The sequence below is a fragment of the Onthophagus taurus genome, chromosome 2 (assembly GCF_036711975.1).
Source record: "Onthophagus taurus isolate NC chromosome 2, IU_Otau_3.0, whole genome shotgun sequence".
NCBI classification, from domain to species: Eukaryota; Metazoa; Arthropoda; class Insecta; order Coleoptera; family Scarabaeidae; genus Onthophagus; species Onthophagus taurus.
Genome location: NC_091967.1, coordinates 16,683,184 through 16,700,576, shown reverse-complemented (window position 1 = coordinate 16,700,576; position 17,393 = coordinate 16,683,184). Strand labels below are relative to the sequence as shown.

General features: G+C 33.0%; 3 protein-coding genes across 7 annotated transcripts in view; all 3 read right to left on the bottom strand.

Moving 5' to 3' along the window:
* LOC111428766 (zinc finger protein OZF-like) overlaps nucleotides 1-17,393 on the bottom strand; it is a 72,082-nt gene that overhangs the window by 11,272 nt on the left and 43,417 nt on the right. Inside the window, exon 5 of one of the 5 annotated variants that reach the window (XM_071194389.1) lies at nucleotides 659-1,591. The exons of 2 other annotated variants lie outside the window; for them this stretch is intronic. In XM_071194389.1, coding sequence (XP_071050490.1) covers nucleotides 685-1,591 — 907 coding nt within the window. In that variant the 3' untranslated portion in view covers nucleotides 659-684. Of the gene's footprint in view, nucleotides 1-658; nucleotides 1,592-4,579; nucleotides 5,628-13,920; nucleotides 15,088-17,393 lie in introns of those variants that run through there. 2 more of the 5 variants (XM_071194386.1, XM_071194385.1) reach the window with 2 other exon arrangements.
* Nucleotides 6,867-9,624, bottom strand: LOC139429136 (zinc finger protein 569-like). Its single transcript, XM_071194627.1, has 2 exons — nucleotides 8,039-9,624; nucleotides 6,867-7,909 (listed from the first exon to the last, which is right to left on the bottom strand). Exons 1-2 carry the CDS (start codon nucleotides 8,281-8,283, stop codon nucleotides 6,913-6,915), a joined length of 1,242 nt encoding a protein of 413 aa, XP_071050728.1. The 5' UTR covers nucleotides 8,284-9,624; the 3' UTR covers nucleotides 6,867-6,912.
* LOC139429135 (zinc finger protein 431-like) lies at nucleotides 15,099-17,046 on the bottom strand (the record flags this gene model as incomplete). Its single annotated transcript, XM_071194626.1, has 1 exon — nucleotides 15,099-17,046. A coding segment is annotated over one exon (876 nt), but the record flags the coding sequence as incomplete, so codon positions are not given.

Here is a 17,393-nt window from a genome sequence, read left to right as displayed (position 1 = left end):
TCTAAAAAATCGTCTTGGAAAAGACTTGGACATATTGAGCTGGTAGCGTTTTATTTAGCTTATGGAGTAACCCTTTTCGCTATATTTTATTAATAGTCTCAGATACATGAAGAAAAATCGTTGAGGAATATTGCTTGTTTTTGATGTTTGGCCGACCATATCGTCAGATCTAATAACCCAGATTTGCAAACCTTGCAAGTTTTGTAAGCTGAGCTTGAAGAAGAAATCGCCAATTTGGAGCCAGATATTTAGTAAGCAACAATTCAAAATGCTTATTTGTAATTAACTAAGTAAGGTTTATAACTTGGCATAAAGAAAAATTTAAATATTGAGGCTCTGGATGATTTTATAGAGAAGTGGCAGCTCAGTTTGTGGAGACATCTACAGATAAATCAGAATACTGAAGAGATGACCCCATTATGTTGGCAAGAAAGCTGTGAAGTGGAAAGATAGGAGAGCGTAAGACTGGGGATACAGCAATAAACAAGATAATCACAAAAAAAGGAAAAACTGTACAAGAAGCCAGAAGTTTTGGTAAGAAATAAGAAAATATTTAAACTTCGTACGTGGCCAAAGATCTTCAGACAACATTTAATGGTGTAATATTACTACAATATGAAATCAAATTTAAATCTACATAATAAAGAAAAAACAAATAATCATTTTAAAATTTTATTGATATCTTTAAAAACAACTTAACGGTATACCATGTATTTTAGAATGAGTTTTTAATAACGTTCTTGTATAAAATGTTTTCTGACAAACTAAACAAGTAAACGGTTTCTCGCCCGAATGATACCTTAAATGAACAGTTAAAGGCGTTCTTTGAGAAAATCCTTTACCACATATATTACAAATAAATGGTTTACTCTTTGTGTGCGTTCTCATATGACTTTTACAAATTGTTTGTTTATTAAACGATTTTCCACACACATCGCACTTAAATGGTTTTTCTCCTGTATGTAACATAACGTGTTGTTTTAAACTAGTTTTCGAAGCGACGGATTTACCACAAACTTCGCAAACGAAAAATTTTTTGCTAGGATCCCTATGTATTTGTATGTGCATGGCAAGAGAACTTTTTCTGTTATAAATTTTACCGCACTCCAAACAATGAAAGTTAGGTGGTACATAATCTTCTTTGTGTGTAACGCAATGTTTGCGAAAATAAGGTTCGCTAGCAAACGATTTTCCGCACTCTTCGCAAGTATATCTAACACCTTTGTGTTGTAAAGCGATGTGATGATTTAAACTTGATTTTATGTGAAATTTTTTACCGCATTCATCGCATTGAAATTTGTGTTTGTTGAGATGTTTGTTTTCATGACGTTCTAATGCTGATGTAGTTAAAAAGAACTCGTCGCAAATATCGCATGCATAAACGTTTCTATTTTCATTGTGTAATGCTTTCACATGGCGATTTCTTTCTTGAAACGTTTTAAATAATTTTTCGCATATATTACAGGGTATACTTTTAATTTTATTACATCTGTGTCGATGTTTCGTGTAGGCTCTTCGTGTAGAATAACTTTTATTACAACGGTTACAACTTGTATTTTTAACCACATCTTCTTTTTGTTTTAAATTTGTCCTACAAAACAAACTTATTAATTTTAATATTTAATTCAAATAAAAAATTAATATTTTGTATATTCAAGATAAATAATTTAAACACATTAAACTGTAAACAACAAAATTTATTTATTACAATTCTTTTAGTTTTTGACATAACTTAATGGTGTACTATTATGATTTTTCAATATAACACTAGAAATAAATTTGAAACTACAAATTTGGCAAGCAAAAGGCTTTTCTCCTAAGAAAATGTCTGGAACAACTCTGGCAAAATTCATAACTCATTCTTTAGTACACTGCTATTTCATTTTCATTGATACTCTGATATGATTCTAGCTGTAGATTATGAACTACACTGACCAGGGCCATCTTCGAAGAGAATTGGCCGACACCGAGTACAACGAAGAACAAGACTATGTGAATCCTGTTAGACACTTGACCCCATGAGACTGAGTCTATATTATTTTATAGATGAACTATAATCAATCCAAACCAGCCTGGTCGTAAGACTTAGTGCGGTCTACATGTTCGAAGTCGACCGAGGTTACTTTCACCATCCATCTCAAACGAAGAAGAATCGGTCTTACAGTGCAATATCTTCTCTATTATTTGTCTAATAATGTATTTAGCAAAACTATAAACAGCAAGAAAATATCTGGAGTGACATTACAAAGAAAATTCCAACTACAAGCAGTTTTGCACTGACTGCTTGTACTTGTTCATGTGTCATTTCGTCGGTATGACTCAAGATGCAAATTATGAACAATGCTAATTGGTAGATTAGATAAATGAACTTATTTTTAATTAGACGCTATAAAAACTGAAAGTAATTTTTTTGTAACTCTTTATCTTTGTCTTTTTTTAGTCATCCTTTTTTCTGTTCATCAGGTTATCCTTCTTACTATATTTCAATTTTCTGCACAGTCTCCTTTTTGTCTTTACGATCTCTTCCCAGTCTCTTTTTAGTCTGTCCAATCATGTTTCTGCGTTTTCAGGTCTTGTTCAGTCCTTATCTACTATTTTTAGTTTATTTCTTACCATTATAGGCTTACTCCGTTTTACCCAGTTCTTCTTTTTGCGTTTCAGTTATTTCTTTGACTTTATGGTCTCTTTCTAGTCTCTCTTCTTTCTCTCCAATTATCTTTTTTATCTACTATTTCGCCGTATTCTTCTCTCTTTAATTTTTTTTTAAGTCTTACTCATTTCTGACAAGTATTTTTCAATGATTATCAGTCATTTCAGCTGATGTTCAGTTTCTTTCTTGTGTTTATAATCTGTCTATTGTTTCTCTTCTTTCCACCTGATATCCTTTTTGTCTTTCCAGCTTCTATTCAGTCTTTTTATTCTTTTTTAGCGTCTTTACACTCGTCATCCTTCTTCATTAATCTTTTTCTTTTCATTTCCATCACTATTCAGTTATTGGCTTACCTTCACACCCTTATTTCAGTCTAACTCCTTCCTCTAGTCACCTGCTTGCATTTACAGTCTCTTTCCAGTATCCTTTTTTTCTACCGAATGTCCAAAATCCAAATTCTACCCAGTGATCAAATCTTCGTGTGTACCCAGCTTACGTTTAATCTTTTTTTATTCTTTTTTCAGTCTTGTTTCGCTTCTACTCAGTCTATTTATTGTTGTAAAGTCTCTGTTCGGCCATTTTTTGCCTTTACAGGCAAATTTTTAATTTTTTTAATTTGCCTTTACAATATCGTTGTCATCATTCCAGCTTCTATACTGCTTCTATTTTCAATCTCTGTTCAGTCTCTTTTTTTCCTTTACAGTTTCTTTCTTGTCTCCCTTATTTCTCCCCAATGATTTTTTTGCCTTTCCAGCTTATGTTCAGTCTTTGTCTTAACTTTTCAGTCGCTGTTTAGTTTCTGCTCAGTATCTTCCTTGCGTTTAAAGTCTCCAGTCAGTCTTCCTCTTTTATGGCTAGTCTTTTTCTTTTTTTTCCAATTGCTATTCAGTCATTTTCTTACCTTTACACTCTTTTTCTATTCTTCCTTTACCCTATTTAGTTCCTTTCTTGTCTTTACAGAATATTTCTTGTCTCTGTTTAGACTTATTCTTCTAGCACCAGTCTCTTTTCAATCTTCCTCTTTTCTGTTTGGTCCCTATCTTACCCCATAAGTTCCTGTCAAGAACTAACCCAACTCAACCCAACTCAACTCAACGCAACCCAACAAAACGCAGCCCAACCCAACCCAACCCAACCCTTCTTTCTGTCCACTCTTTATCTTTTCATTTCAGTATCTACTCTCTTTCTTATCTTTACTGCAACTTTCGAGATTTTTGTTCTGTCCAGTCATTTTTCTGTATTTAAAGCTTCTATCTCTAGAGCCTCTTTCTTGTATTTGTAGTCCCTACTCCTTTCTGCTCAGTCTTCTTCTTTCGTTTTCAATTATTTCCTTAACTTTACATTCTCTTTCCAGTCTTCCTCCTTTCTGGATCTTTCTTGCCTATACAGTCTCTATTTTGTCTCCCTTTATGTTCAATGTTTTTTTTTTAAATCTTGTTCAGTTATTTTCTTGCCTTTAACGACCCTTTCCATTCTTCCTCTTCGCTATCTAGTTCCTTTCTTGCTCTTACAGTGTCTTTTCACACTCCTTCTTGTCTGCCCAGCCCTCTTCTTTCTCAATTTTTTTCTTCTATAACCAGTCTCTTTCAAGTCTTCCTCTTTTTGGTGTGATTTTTTTGTCTTTAAAGTTTCTTTCAAGTCTTCCTCCAAATCAACTTTAGTACGCAATGGTACCAGCAGAATTCTGCGATAATGTTTGGACTTAGAGAGAAAACGAACCTTTCCTATTTGCGGATGTTTCTGCATAATTTCCACCTAAAATATATCAGAAGTGATTTACGTTTCAACATATCTTAAAGCAAATTTATAACATTACCTTGTGATTGAATGTTTACATCATTAAAGACCTTCGTTATATTTTAATAGTTGTTTACGAATATAGTCAGTATCTTATTTATCAGTTGACCTAGTATAAATTACACAACACAATTTATATTGAAAATATTTTATTATTCACATCAATGTTACAATACTTTAAATATCACTTAAAGGTACACCATGACTTTTCGAATGAACTTTTAATGAAGAACTAGTATAAAATCTTCTATTACAAACTACGCAAGGATAAGGTTTCTCTCCAGTATGTTGCCTGATATGAACAACTAAAGATGTTCTTTGTGTAAATGCCTTTTCACATATGTTGCAAACAAACGGTTTACTATTAGTATGGGTTCTCACGTGGATCTTTAATAAGTTCTTCGTTTTAAATGGTTTCTTGCACACTTCACACTTGAATGGTTTTTCACCAGTGTGAATCATTATATGATCGCGTAAGCTTGTCTTTGATGTCACAGCTTTACCGCATATTTCACATATGCTTAAACCTTTGCCACAATGGACACGTTTAATATGTTGGTTTAAACTACTTTTCACCATAAACTTTTTTTCACATTCAGAACATGAAAAATATTGTTGCTCGTAATCATCGTTATGTTTGACAGAATGCTCTCTAAGATACCATTCAGTAGTGAATATTTTTCCACAATCTTTACAAGCATGTCTGACACCTTTATGTTTTGATAAAATATGATACTCAAACGAGCTCTTCACGACAAATTGCTCCCCACATTCATCACATGTAAAATCATATTGATTCAAATGACGTTTTTTATGGTGCGTAAGTGTTGGCTTATCTCGAAACGTTTGGTCGCAAATGTCGCACGGATATTTTTGGCAATTTTCTGCATCGTGGACCCTTTTTTTATGTGTGTTTCTTTCGGCAACAGTTTTAAATAGTTTTTGACATACATCACATGGTATCGTTCTACCTCTTTGACATCTTCTAAAATGTTTTGAAAAAGCTGCTTTTTTTAGGAACGTTTTCCCACAACGGATACAACTCATTTTTTCCGTAACCTTTGTAATAAGTGGGTTAGCTGGACATCTGTATTTGTGGGTTTTAAATGATGATTGCGTTGTATACGATCTATTACAACTGGTACAAGTCCTTGGTTGAAATTTTTGATCTGGAGAGGACCTATAATTATAATAAATTGAGTTTAAACAACGTCAATAATCAATTGATAGGAATCAGTACCAATGATCCCATCTCAAATATATCAGCAGTTATTTATATGTATGTTCTGGTATACCTTAAAATATGTTCTAACGTTATTTGGTAATTGAAGGTTTACAATCAATTATACTAATCACACCAGTTTTTATAAACAAAATAATTTATAACAATTTTATTTGAACACCAACTTAATACTTAGTGGGATATAATAATAATAACATTTGTATATTCTTGATATTCTGGAAGCGATAAGTAGTGTTCTGCAAGCAAATCTACAATTCTATTAATAGTATCTTGCTTCCGCCAGTAGTATTTAGCCCTCTGGAAGCAATATGTAATCTTCGGGAAGCAGATCCAGAATTCTATTAACAGTATCTTGTTGCTGTCAGCAGTATTTAGCATTCTGGAAGCAATAAGTAGTTTTCTGCAAGCAGATCCAGAATTCTATTAACAGTATCCTGCTTCTGTCAGCAGTATTTAGCCTTTTAGAAGAAAAAAGTAGTGTTCTGCAAGTAGATCTACAATTCGATTAATAGTATCTTGCTTCCGCCAGCAGTATTTTGCCTTCTTCTTGATTGGTCAAATTACAAAAAAGTTATGCCAAATTTTACAAAATATGATACACTTTGGAGTGGTACTGTAGAGGAGATGGACTTTCTACCAAATGGTCAGGCAGGCTTTAGAAAGGGAAGGGAAACAATAGACAATGTGTCGAAAGTTTTATGCTCCATTTATAGATTTAATGGCGGCGTTTCATAGGGCAAATAGAGATATGTTATGGAGCGAGATGGAGAGAAAAGGGGGATTTTGGGAAGAAAGATAGAAAAGGAGAGAAAGATATATGTGGACACGGCAGCCAGAATAAAGGTGGTAGAAGAGGCTTAGTCCCGTCCTGTTTGCTTTGTACACTGCAGATATAGACGAGAGACTGGAGTGGGGAACAGACTGAATTGATCCAAGTGTACCGATGACTTGGACGAATGATGCAGTAAACGTAGACAAAACGAAGATGATGAAGTTTTGTAAGGGAGATGGATGAAAGACTGAGGATTGAAGATGGGAGGGGAAGTAAGAGAGTACACATACTTGGGGTACAGATTTAGTGCCGTAAAGAGATTGAGGCAGGAAAGGGAGGGATACTACTCATTCTTCAACATCTTATTTTACATCAATTAACATAGTACAAACTACACAACACAATTTGTATTAGAAATACTTTATTGTTCACTTCATTATTACAATACTTTTAAATATTGCTTAAAGGTAAACCATGACTTTTCGAATGAACTTTTAGTGAAGAACTAGTATAAAATCTTTTATTACAAACTACGCAAGGATAAGGTTTCTCTCCAGTATGAGTTCTGATATGAACAACTAAAGTAGTTCTTTGTGTAAATGCCTTTCCACAAATGTTACAAGTAAACGGTTTGTTGTTAGTATGTATTCTCATATGGACCCTTAATAACTGTCTGGTATTAAATGGTTTCTTGCACACTTCACACTCGAATGGTTTTTCCCCAGTGTGAATCCTCATATGACTTCGTAAAGTTGACTTGGATCTCAGACCTTTACCGCATACTTCACAGATATTTAAGGTTTTGCCATAATGGCAACGTCTAATATGTTGGTTTAAAGTCCTTTTTAGCGTAAACTTCTTGTTACATTCAGAACATGAGAAGTATTGTTGTTCATAACCATCGCTATGTTTGACAGAATGTATTTTAAGATACCGTTTACTAGCGAATACTTGTCCGCAATCTTTACAAGCATATCTAACACCTTTATGTTTTGACAAAACGTGATAATCAAAGGTACGCTTCACGAGAAATTTCTCACCGCACTCATCGCACGTAAAGTCGCGTTGGTTTAAATGTCGCTTTGTGTGGTTGATAAATGTTGATTTATATTGAAAAGTTTCGTCGCATATATCGCATAAATAGTTTTCGCCATTTTTATGAACCAATTTTATGTGCATTTTTTTTTCAGCCACAGTTTTAAATATTTTTTGACACACCTCACATTGCGCATTATTTCGTTTACACTTTTGAATATGTTTAATAAATGATTCTCTCGTTTCGTAACTTCTTTCACAACGGTTACAACACATTTCTTCGACGACCTTGAGAGTGAGCGGATCGGCTGTGCAGTTACATTTATGGGCTACAAATGAAGAATCTGTTGTAGTATATGTTTTGTTACAGCCCATACAAGTCCTCGGTTCAAACTTTTGCTCTGGGAAGTACCTATAATTATAAAAAATTTAGTTTAAGCTCTAATAATAATGATAATTGGATTAATTTGTTACAATTATGTCCGCAATAAAATTAGATATGTAATAGAATTATTTTATTAATCGAGATTGTTTAATACATCAAATATTACTTAAAGATATGATATGTATTTTACAATGCTTTCTTAATGTAGAGTTAGTATGTATTCTAATATGTATATGTAAACCACGTCTTTGGGCAAAACTTTTTTGACATATATTGCAAACAAATGGTTTGCTGTTAGTATGGATTCTCATGTGCTCCTTTAAAATGGTCTTCGTTCTAAATGACTTCTTACATATTTTACAACTAAATGATCTCTCACCCATACATTCTATTAGCTGCATTCTGTTTCTGTCAGGAGTATTTAGCCTTCTGAGAGCAGTAAGTAATCATCTTCAAGCACACCCAGAGTTCTATTAACAGTATTCTGCTTCTGCTAGCAGTATTTAGCCTTCTTAGAGCAGGAATTAATCATCAGCAAGCAGACCCAGAGTTCTATTAACAGTATTCTGCTCCTGCTAGCAGTATTTAGCCTTCTGGAAGCAGGAAGTAGTCTTCTGCAAGCAACATTTAGTCATCTACTAGCAGTGTACAATCTTATGCAAGCAGTACTTCATCAATTCTAAGCAGACCCAGTCTTCTATTAGCAGTATCTAGCTTACTATCAGCTATATTTATTATTATGTGTGTACGCTTTTAAACAATTTTTGACACACCTCACATGAACTGCTGTACGTTGACATTTATTAAAAGGTCTTAAGAAAGATGACTTTGATTTATATGGTCACCTACAACGAATACAACTCATTTTATAGATGATCTTGTTAAGTGGATCTGGTGGACATCTAGATTGATAATTTTTGTTGACTATAGATCGTACAAGACTTTGGTTGACTTATTTCGAACTGAGCATACATATTTATGACTCACAAATGAATTTTTTCTTTTATATATTGTTACAAGCCTTTGGTCTGAAGAGTACCTATAATTATTTTTAAAACGATTGGAAAATATTGCAAAATATAGATAGGTTTGTAAATTTAAGGCAATTAGAAATTATTAGATCTGTCTTTTAGACGTCGACTCATATAATAAATTAAGTTTATTGCACCAAAATATAAATACATGAAAGTTACATAATTTAGTTAAATCGGTAACAAACTTTAGTTTACTCCAGAATCAGTCTTAATTGGTCAAAGATGAACGTTTCAATAAAAGTTTAAATCTAAACTATAACATTTAAAACCTTTTTTGATAAAAACCGGCGAAGCAATATAAAAAATAGATCACCAATCGATAAGTATGTTTCAAAAATTAACTACAATTACATCATACATAGTATTGAGTATACAAGCATTTAAGAAACGAAGTAGTGTCCGTCAAAAGACTTTTCCACCATTGAGCTAGTTTTGTGGAGTTTTTGACACTACTTGTTAAACAAGATAAATATTTGATTATATTTTCTTTTCTCATTGATATTTATAAATTATACGAAAACAAACCGTGTACTTAATGAGTTAATAATCTGAATCAAAAAACATATCAATAAAATAATAAATACGAATAATATTTGGTAAAGTTCTGAAACAAGAAATTTACTCTAATTAAAAATATTTTTGATTAATCAATAATATTAAGAGTAATTTATAAATTTTATTAGGAATTAACTGAATAATACAAACTATACTGCACAAATTTTTAAATGTTTGTTCAACACCGTTCTAGATGCAAAAGAATTTTTGCATTTATGACATACATATGGTCGTTCACCGGTATGTCCACGAACATGTATTTTTAACGTACATCGTTGGGTGAAACTTTTCCCGCAATGTTTGCAAGCATAAGGTTTCTCCCCCGAATGAATTCGTTGATGAATTACCAAATATTTATGCGTTGCAAAACTTTTTGGACAATGAGGACACGTGTAAGGTCTTGTACCAGTGTGAACAAAATTGTAATGATCATCAAGTGTTAATTTTCCCGTACATGCTTTCCCACACACTTCACATAAATAAGTTCTATTTTTCTTTTCTTTACCATCTGTTGTAACTTTATGCGAGCGACGCTGATGTGTTCTTAAAGCCCAAGGATCCGTAAAAGATTTCTTACAAACTACGCAAATAACTGAAGAACTAGTTTCTTGTTGTTCTGGACATTCGACTTTCACTTGTTGAGAACTTCTACCACTAAGAAGTGTTCTAAGAATACTACTTGTTTGTAAAGGTGGTTTAATTAATGTTTCATTTACTATGAATTTATTTTCAATTGTAACATTATACTCTTTTGCATCAACCTCTTTTTCATCATATTCTTTCTCATCGTACTCCAATTTAATTCCTCCCTCACATATGTATTTAACTTCGAGTGGATCTGTGTAAGCCCAGCTTAACCTAAAATGATATTATTGAGTAAAACTATACTTTAATGTGAATATCTAATGTATAGTATTAATTAGAACAATAAAAAGTAAAACAACGATTTTACAAAAACATTTTTTATTTGTTTTCATTTTTTTAAAATGACTTAATAATCATAAGTCGAAATAAATCAAATAAATAAAATCTTCTTTGCCCACATACAGCAATATAATCGGCATGGAAATGGTAGTTGTTTCACTGTATGGATTAATAATTTAAAAAAGTACTGTATTTTCTAGGCACTATATACCTATCATGGCACCTTCGATCGCATTCCATAAATAACAAGAAATGTTTCAAAAGTGTGTCAATTTAGGAGCACCGCTTGTAAATCTGCTGTGAAGACCTACTTTCTTATTTTCTTCTCTTTTTTAATAAACAAATTTAATAGACCAATAACACCAATAACTATAAGGTAAAGCAAGTTTTGTAACGAATGATCAGGACATGTGCAAAGACAAATCTCCTAGTCAATAATACATTTGCACCAATTTTCAGCAATCAAAATAGCTTTCCCTGATTATCTGGACGGAATATCTATAAATAATATATTACAAGATATCTAGCGAATGACCGGCCATGGAATGTCACCTCGGTGTGAGATCAACGTAATGAGAAATAATTTTCTTAGCTGGGCCATAAACGCAAGTGATTCATTCTGCTGAAACCAAACCCATATAAAAGGAATTTGCAGACTGCCACCTAGATGGACCCAACAAAAGATGGGTCAAGAAGTTGCGAAATCTTGACGCTGTAATTCTTGAATAACAGCAATTTTGTATGGGTGACAATTCAAGTCCTCATGAAGAATGAATAGCTGATCGCTGGGCATTGGGACTTTGCCATCTCGTGGGATTCTTTTCGTTGATATTTCGAAAGCTGTATTGCGAAGGTTTCTACTTTACAAAAGAATAGTGTTTCGAGGTAGAATCGGCCCAGGAGACTGAATATTAAAGTATAAATTAAATTGTCTATCACTCTCCGCACTGATCAGAGAGTGTACCAGCAACCAGAGAGAACTCGTTACGGGCAATGAAGAGAAAAGATGGACAAGCTGGCCAAAGAGTAACAACGCCCTTCATTGGACTCCAACCCTGTTGTGGACTACAAAAGACTCCTAAAACAAGTAATCAACAGTTGGGAGGCCTCAAAAAGGTAGCCTTACGCTGGAAATAACTTCCAGGTCACAGACAAGCGAAGATAAATCATAAAAGTTCTCTTTTCACTAAAATAACGTTATTTCAAGTCACCTGTTACTGTCTATTTTTGGACAACTCTGTTCTTCAACGCATTCTTGGACCTTTTTTACAATTTTCTTCGGCACTTTGCAACTTCATAACGACAGGGACGAAATATTTTGGTTGTAAGGAAACATAATGCTTCAAATAAATCTTCACAAGTAGTTGTACCTACATAGTAAAGTTGCTTTATATATAAGTACGAAGGCTTTCACGGCCGGTGTTAATTAAACTAAAACTAGCAGTATCACTAGAACTAAAACTAGACCTAGAAACTTTCGGGTTAAGCCGTACGTTTTTTGAAAACATATTTGACGTGTCGGATACCATGTTGCAACCTTCTTTAGAAACAAGTTCGAAGTGACGAATTCTCTCTGCTAGCTGGAATAAGGCTTGAATCACGGACCTCTTCTGTTGTGGGTGGTGGTAGGATGAAGCCTGCAGGTACCTATTCGTATGCGTCTTCTTTCGATGTACTTCCAGTTCCATGCCCCCATCTGTCTTCCTAGTGACTAACACATCCAGGAAGTGCAGCTGTTTTACAGTTTCTGTTTCCATGGTAAATTTTATGATGGGCTGCTGTGAATTGAAGTGGTCTAGAAATTCTCGGAGTTGCTCTTTTCCATGTAGCCAGATGACGAAAGTGTCATCGACGTAACGGAGCTTCGGTTTTGAAGAACTCTTATTTAACGCTTCCTCTTCAAACATTTCCATGTAAAAATTTGCTATCACAGAAAACAGAGGTGATCCCATGGCTGCCCCTTCGCATTGCTCGTAGAATTCCCTATTCCAGCTAAAATATGTCGACGGGACATACTTGAGCAAACCCTCCAGGATGAGTTTCTGGCGAAGACCATCCACGGCATCTTTGACTGGTACTGTGGTGAATAGAGATTCCACGTCGAAACTTACCAGCATATCCTGAGGGTCTAGCTTCATACTCCTAATTGATTCTACAAAATGTGTGGAGTCTCTGACATATGACTCTGTTTTATCTTTAAAAGGAGACAGAATCTTGGAAAGGTGTTTTGCTAGCTGATAGGTGGGAGAATTTATGGCACTGACAATAGGATATAGTGGAACGTCTGGTTTATGGAAATTGGGTAATCCATATATCCTTGGTAGTACTGGAGCCTGTACGAAGAAGCTTCTCTGTTAATCTGCTGGGATTTCTGTGGATTTTACCAGTTCTTTCATTTTTCTTGCTATCTTCTTGGTTGGGTCCTTTTTTATTTTCTTATAGGTGGCTGAAAGGTCGTAATCCTTTCTGTCCATAACCACGGTCGCATTCCCCTTGTCCGCTGGTAGGATGATATTGTCTAGTTTTTCCCTTATCGTTCTTAGTGCTCTTCTTTCGTTCATTGTTAAGTTTGATTTTGGTGGCTTTGCTGTTTTAAGCACTCTCTATGTCTTGAAGAATTTTTTCTGCTTTAACTGCAGGTATTCTGCGAATAGCCGCTTCCACTTCACATATAATTTCTTCTTTGGGAACCCTCTTTGGAGCGACTGCGTAATTTAAGCCTTTAGCGAGTACTTTAGTTTCCTCCTCTGTTAATGGGACGCTTGATCGGCTGATAACGACTGTTTCAATTGGCAAATCGTTGTTTTTCCTCTTGTGTGTGCGGAAGATGTTAGTGAACTCAATGAAGCCTTCTCCACCCGGATTTGACAAAAACAACTTAGTTGACAATTAGACACTAATTGTCAACTTAATGTCAACTATTTATTAATTACCTTTTCATGTATTTATTGTCAAATTTTAACCGAATTCCTCACTTCGAACTTGTTTCTGAAAAAGGTTGCAACATGGCATCCGAAACGTCAAACATTTTTTCAAAAAACGCACGGCTTAACCTGAAAGTCATTTGGACAATATACTAAATGTGGTAATCAGCGCAGCTAATCCAGTAAAAACTAACTTCTTCGTTACCAATTGATATAGATTATTAATTATGAAGCTAAAAGTTTAAACTTGGAAGAAAAATCTTTTTATTTACCTAGTCCTGTCATGTACTTTACTGCTAATTTTGTTTTTCAAATTAATAATAAATTATTTGAGTAACACCTATGTCTTTATTTTCACATAGCAACTTTAAAAATCATTATAAATCTGAATGGTGATCAGGAGATGTACAAATAAATAATGTAAAACATAATCACTTCTTAAACTTTCATTTTTAAACTTTTTCGTTTAATTTCTTGGAAATTAATGTCTTCTATTATCCTAAAAAATGTTCGGATTAGTGTTTTGTATTTTTATCGATGGCCAACATGCGAACGTACCTTTGCATATAAAAATAAAACATTTATATTTAAAACATCAATATTATTTAGATATTTTATTTATTCAATTTCAATAACATACATTTTTTTAAACTATTTCAGCAAACCCATAATTGGAAATAATTCATAAATTTTAATGATGTGCATAAAAATATACTAATATATGAATAACATAAGAAAAAAATTAGAGATAATTTATATTTTATTTGTGTTGCGAGAACTTTGTCGAGTCTGTCCTTGACAAGATTTCATGTGTATGTCCATGACTCCTTTAGAAACAAATCCCCTAAAACATATTTTGCAACTATATGGACGTTCACCGGTATGTATACGTTCGTGTATTCTTAAAGGACTTCTTTGACTAAATCCTTTTCCGCAAAAGTTGCAAATATACGGTTTTTCACCGGTGTGCACTCTTTCGTGTTCTTTTAATTGTTCTTTTTTTGTAAATGCTTTTGAACACACCGTACAAGCGTATGGTTTGTATCCGGTATGAATTCTTCTATGAAATTTCAATTTTTCTTTACTAGACAAACTTTTACCGCAAATATCGCACAAGCGCGATGCTTCACGTTTCCCCATATTATGGATGCTAGCTTGGTGGCGTTTTAATCCAGTTGATGATGTATAATGTTTTTTACAAATTCGACAATCGTACTTGACTAATGGCTTTCCGGTTAGTATTTCCCAATGTTGAGATCTTCGATGAGATGCTAAGAACCAGGAAAACATAAAATGTTTTCCGCATATTTCACATTGAAACGGTTTTTCTCCGCTATGAAAATATTTATGTTGTGAAGCATGTGTCCTTATTCCAAAACCTTTATTACATATTTCACATTTGTACTTAGCAGTGCCATCGTGAGTTCTGATATGTGATTCGATACTATATTTCGAAGCACTTCTATAATTACATAGATAACAATGATATTTACCATCTTCACTATGAGTAATCGTGTGTAAGCAGAATTCGATATTGTTGGTAAATGTTTGATCACAAACTTCGCAAAGTATCGCTTCCGATGTTTTCTCTTCACTTTCTTTCTTGGTGTTTTCAACTTGGTTAATTTCTCCATCGGAATTTACATCGTATGGCTCATCTTTTATGATAAGCTCGTTTAATCGAATTGTTGCATCATCGTGTGAAGTATTATTATTATCCTTTCTTTTTCGTGTAAGTATACACCTTTTACCAATTTTCTTTGATTTCCTACAAAAGTATATTTATTAGTTAAGAAATAATTTTCATTAAATTGAGAACATAAAAGAACACATACGTAAAGCGATGTTATAAAGATGATTAAAATTACACAAAATTAAATGTGATCTTCATTTTATCAGTCTTGAATATGTTACGAAAAAATAAATAAAAAATAATAAAGGATATAAAAGGGATATATGAAACATAATTATTTATTTTATTGTTTATTAAAATATATTCTTATAGTTTTCTATATATCTAAACAAATACATATACGATAAATATGTTTTATAATAAAGCTTGAATCTAAAGTAATTCAGTGATAATTTTGATCAACAAAATCTGAAATAAAACTGAAGAATTATACTGTTGTTTTAGATTGAATTCGCTAACTAATACAATTTCCTAATTTATTAAGGCCCATTCTTCGTCATGTTAAAAGAGTTTGTCTTTAAAATATTTTTCTCTTCCTATGAATCTGCCTCAAACACCACAACACTTCTCCTTTGACTTCTTAGCAACCTTTCCAAAATCTCCTAAGAAAATAAATTTGAACATCCTTGCATCAATTCGTTGTCCAAATATCACACCCAGCTTTTTCCTCCCACATCTATTCCATATCCACCGTATAAAGCTCGCATAATTTTTTTCCTCTCATAGAACTAACTTTTCATCAGTTGTGTTAATAGCTACGTGATATAGATATGATATATGGTGTTTTTTTTAATTTAATTATTTCTTTAAACATAGAATCAATCCTCTTACTTGATTTTTATTACTTCATTTAAACAACATAACACAATTTTTCTGGTTTACATGGTACACTATTCTCTATTGATTAAACAAACTGGGTCGCACTTAATTTGACTCAATACGAGAGACTTCCGGATTGACAGATTGAGAGCTTTTTTTTTGATTCGTTGATGTATGGTCGTCCTTACTTGGAATAAAATTGGACTTAAAATAATTAAATCGAGATGGCAAAATACTTGTTAATATTATTCTTAGAAATAAAAATAGCCACAGGATTTATCTAAACACATTTTTATTTATTATCATTAAAGAAATACCGAGTTCATAATTAAAATTAAATTAATGCTTTTTTAGATGCACCTTTAAATTAGTTCTTGAAGAAAATCGTTGATCACAAAGATGACAACCAAACGGTCGTTCACCTGTATGAATTCTAGTATGAATTGTAAGCGACGCATGTCGATTAAATGCTTTATTACATATTTTACAAACATACGGCCTTTCTTTGGTGTGAATGCGTTCGTGCATTTTAAGCAAATAATTTGACACGAAAGTTTTAGGGCAATATTGACATACAAAAGGTTTCTCTCCTTTGTGTGCGCGTTCATGGATTTGTAAATAATGTCGAGAACCTAATGCTTTCCCACAAAACTTGCACACATATCTTGATGAATCTTCGTGAGTACGAAGATGTGATTCTAAACTTCTCTTTGAAGACAACAATTTTGAACATATCGAACAGGAGTATTCCGGTTTTTTGTACCCCACTTCGTGCGATTTTAAATGCTGTTTAAACGCAAACCCGCATTTATAATTTTTATTGCATTTATCACACTTATGCACCATTCCTAAATGAACCGATTTTTTATGGTTGTTCAAAACAGATTCGAATAAATAACCCTTATCGCATTGATCGCATTTAAAGGGATACGTTTTAAGATGAGCCCTTGTTATATGTTGTTTCTTGCCAATCTCCGATGAAAATTTTGCTTCGCAAAGTGTACATTGGATGTTTTTTTGTGAATTATGGCTTCGTTGATGGTTGTTTAATTCATAATTGGTTTTAAACTTACTTCCACATATGTCACAACATCGATTTTTTGGTTTATGTATACGCATGTGATCTTTTAATTTTGCTTTTTGTTCAAAACCTTGATTGCAGACGGAACATTTAAATTCTTTTGATGATGATAAAAGATTCCTAAAAATGTTGTATTAGTATTGTATAAATTATTAAATAAGTTTTATTTGCTTTACTATTTATACAAACGAGGTGTAGACATACAAAACTGTTTCATTACAAATAAAATTTTATTAAAATTTATATAAGTTAATGTTTTTTTAGATGACAACCATACGGCCTTTTACCTGTATGAATTTTATATGACTCATACTGATTAAATGCTTTAACAAGTTTGGCAAACGTAAGGCTTTTCATTGGTATTTATTTATTTTATTTATTTATTTATCTCATGTGGGTACAGAAACAGGTCGAATCCAATAACACTGTACCACAAACAACCAATTGTATACAAATAAAATTACAATTCACAACAATAATA

Bases quoted from the DNA above. Each gene is read 5' to 3' on its own strand.
- LOC139429136 (XM_071194627.1), bottom strand. From the start codon at position 8,283: ATGCAGCTAATAGAATGTATGGGTGAGAGATCATTTAGTTGTAAAATA. The intron at 7,910-8,038 runs ATGTATTAAACA...TTATAATTATAG, and splicing joins ATATCTTTAAGTAATATTTG to GTACTTCCCAGAGCAAAAGT.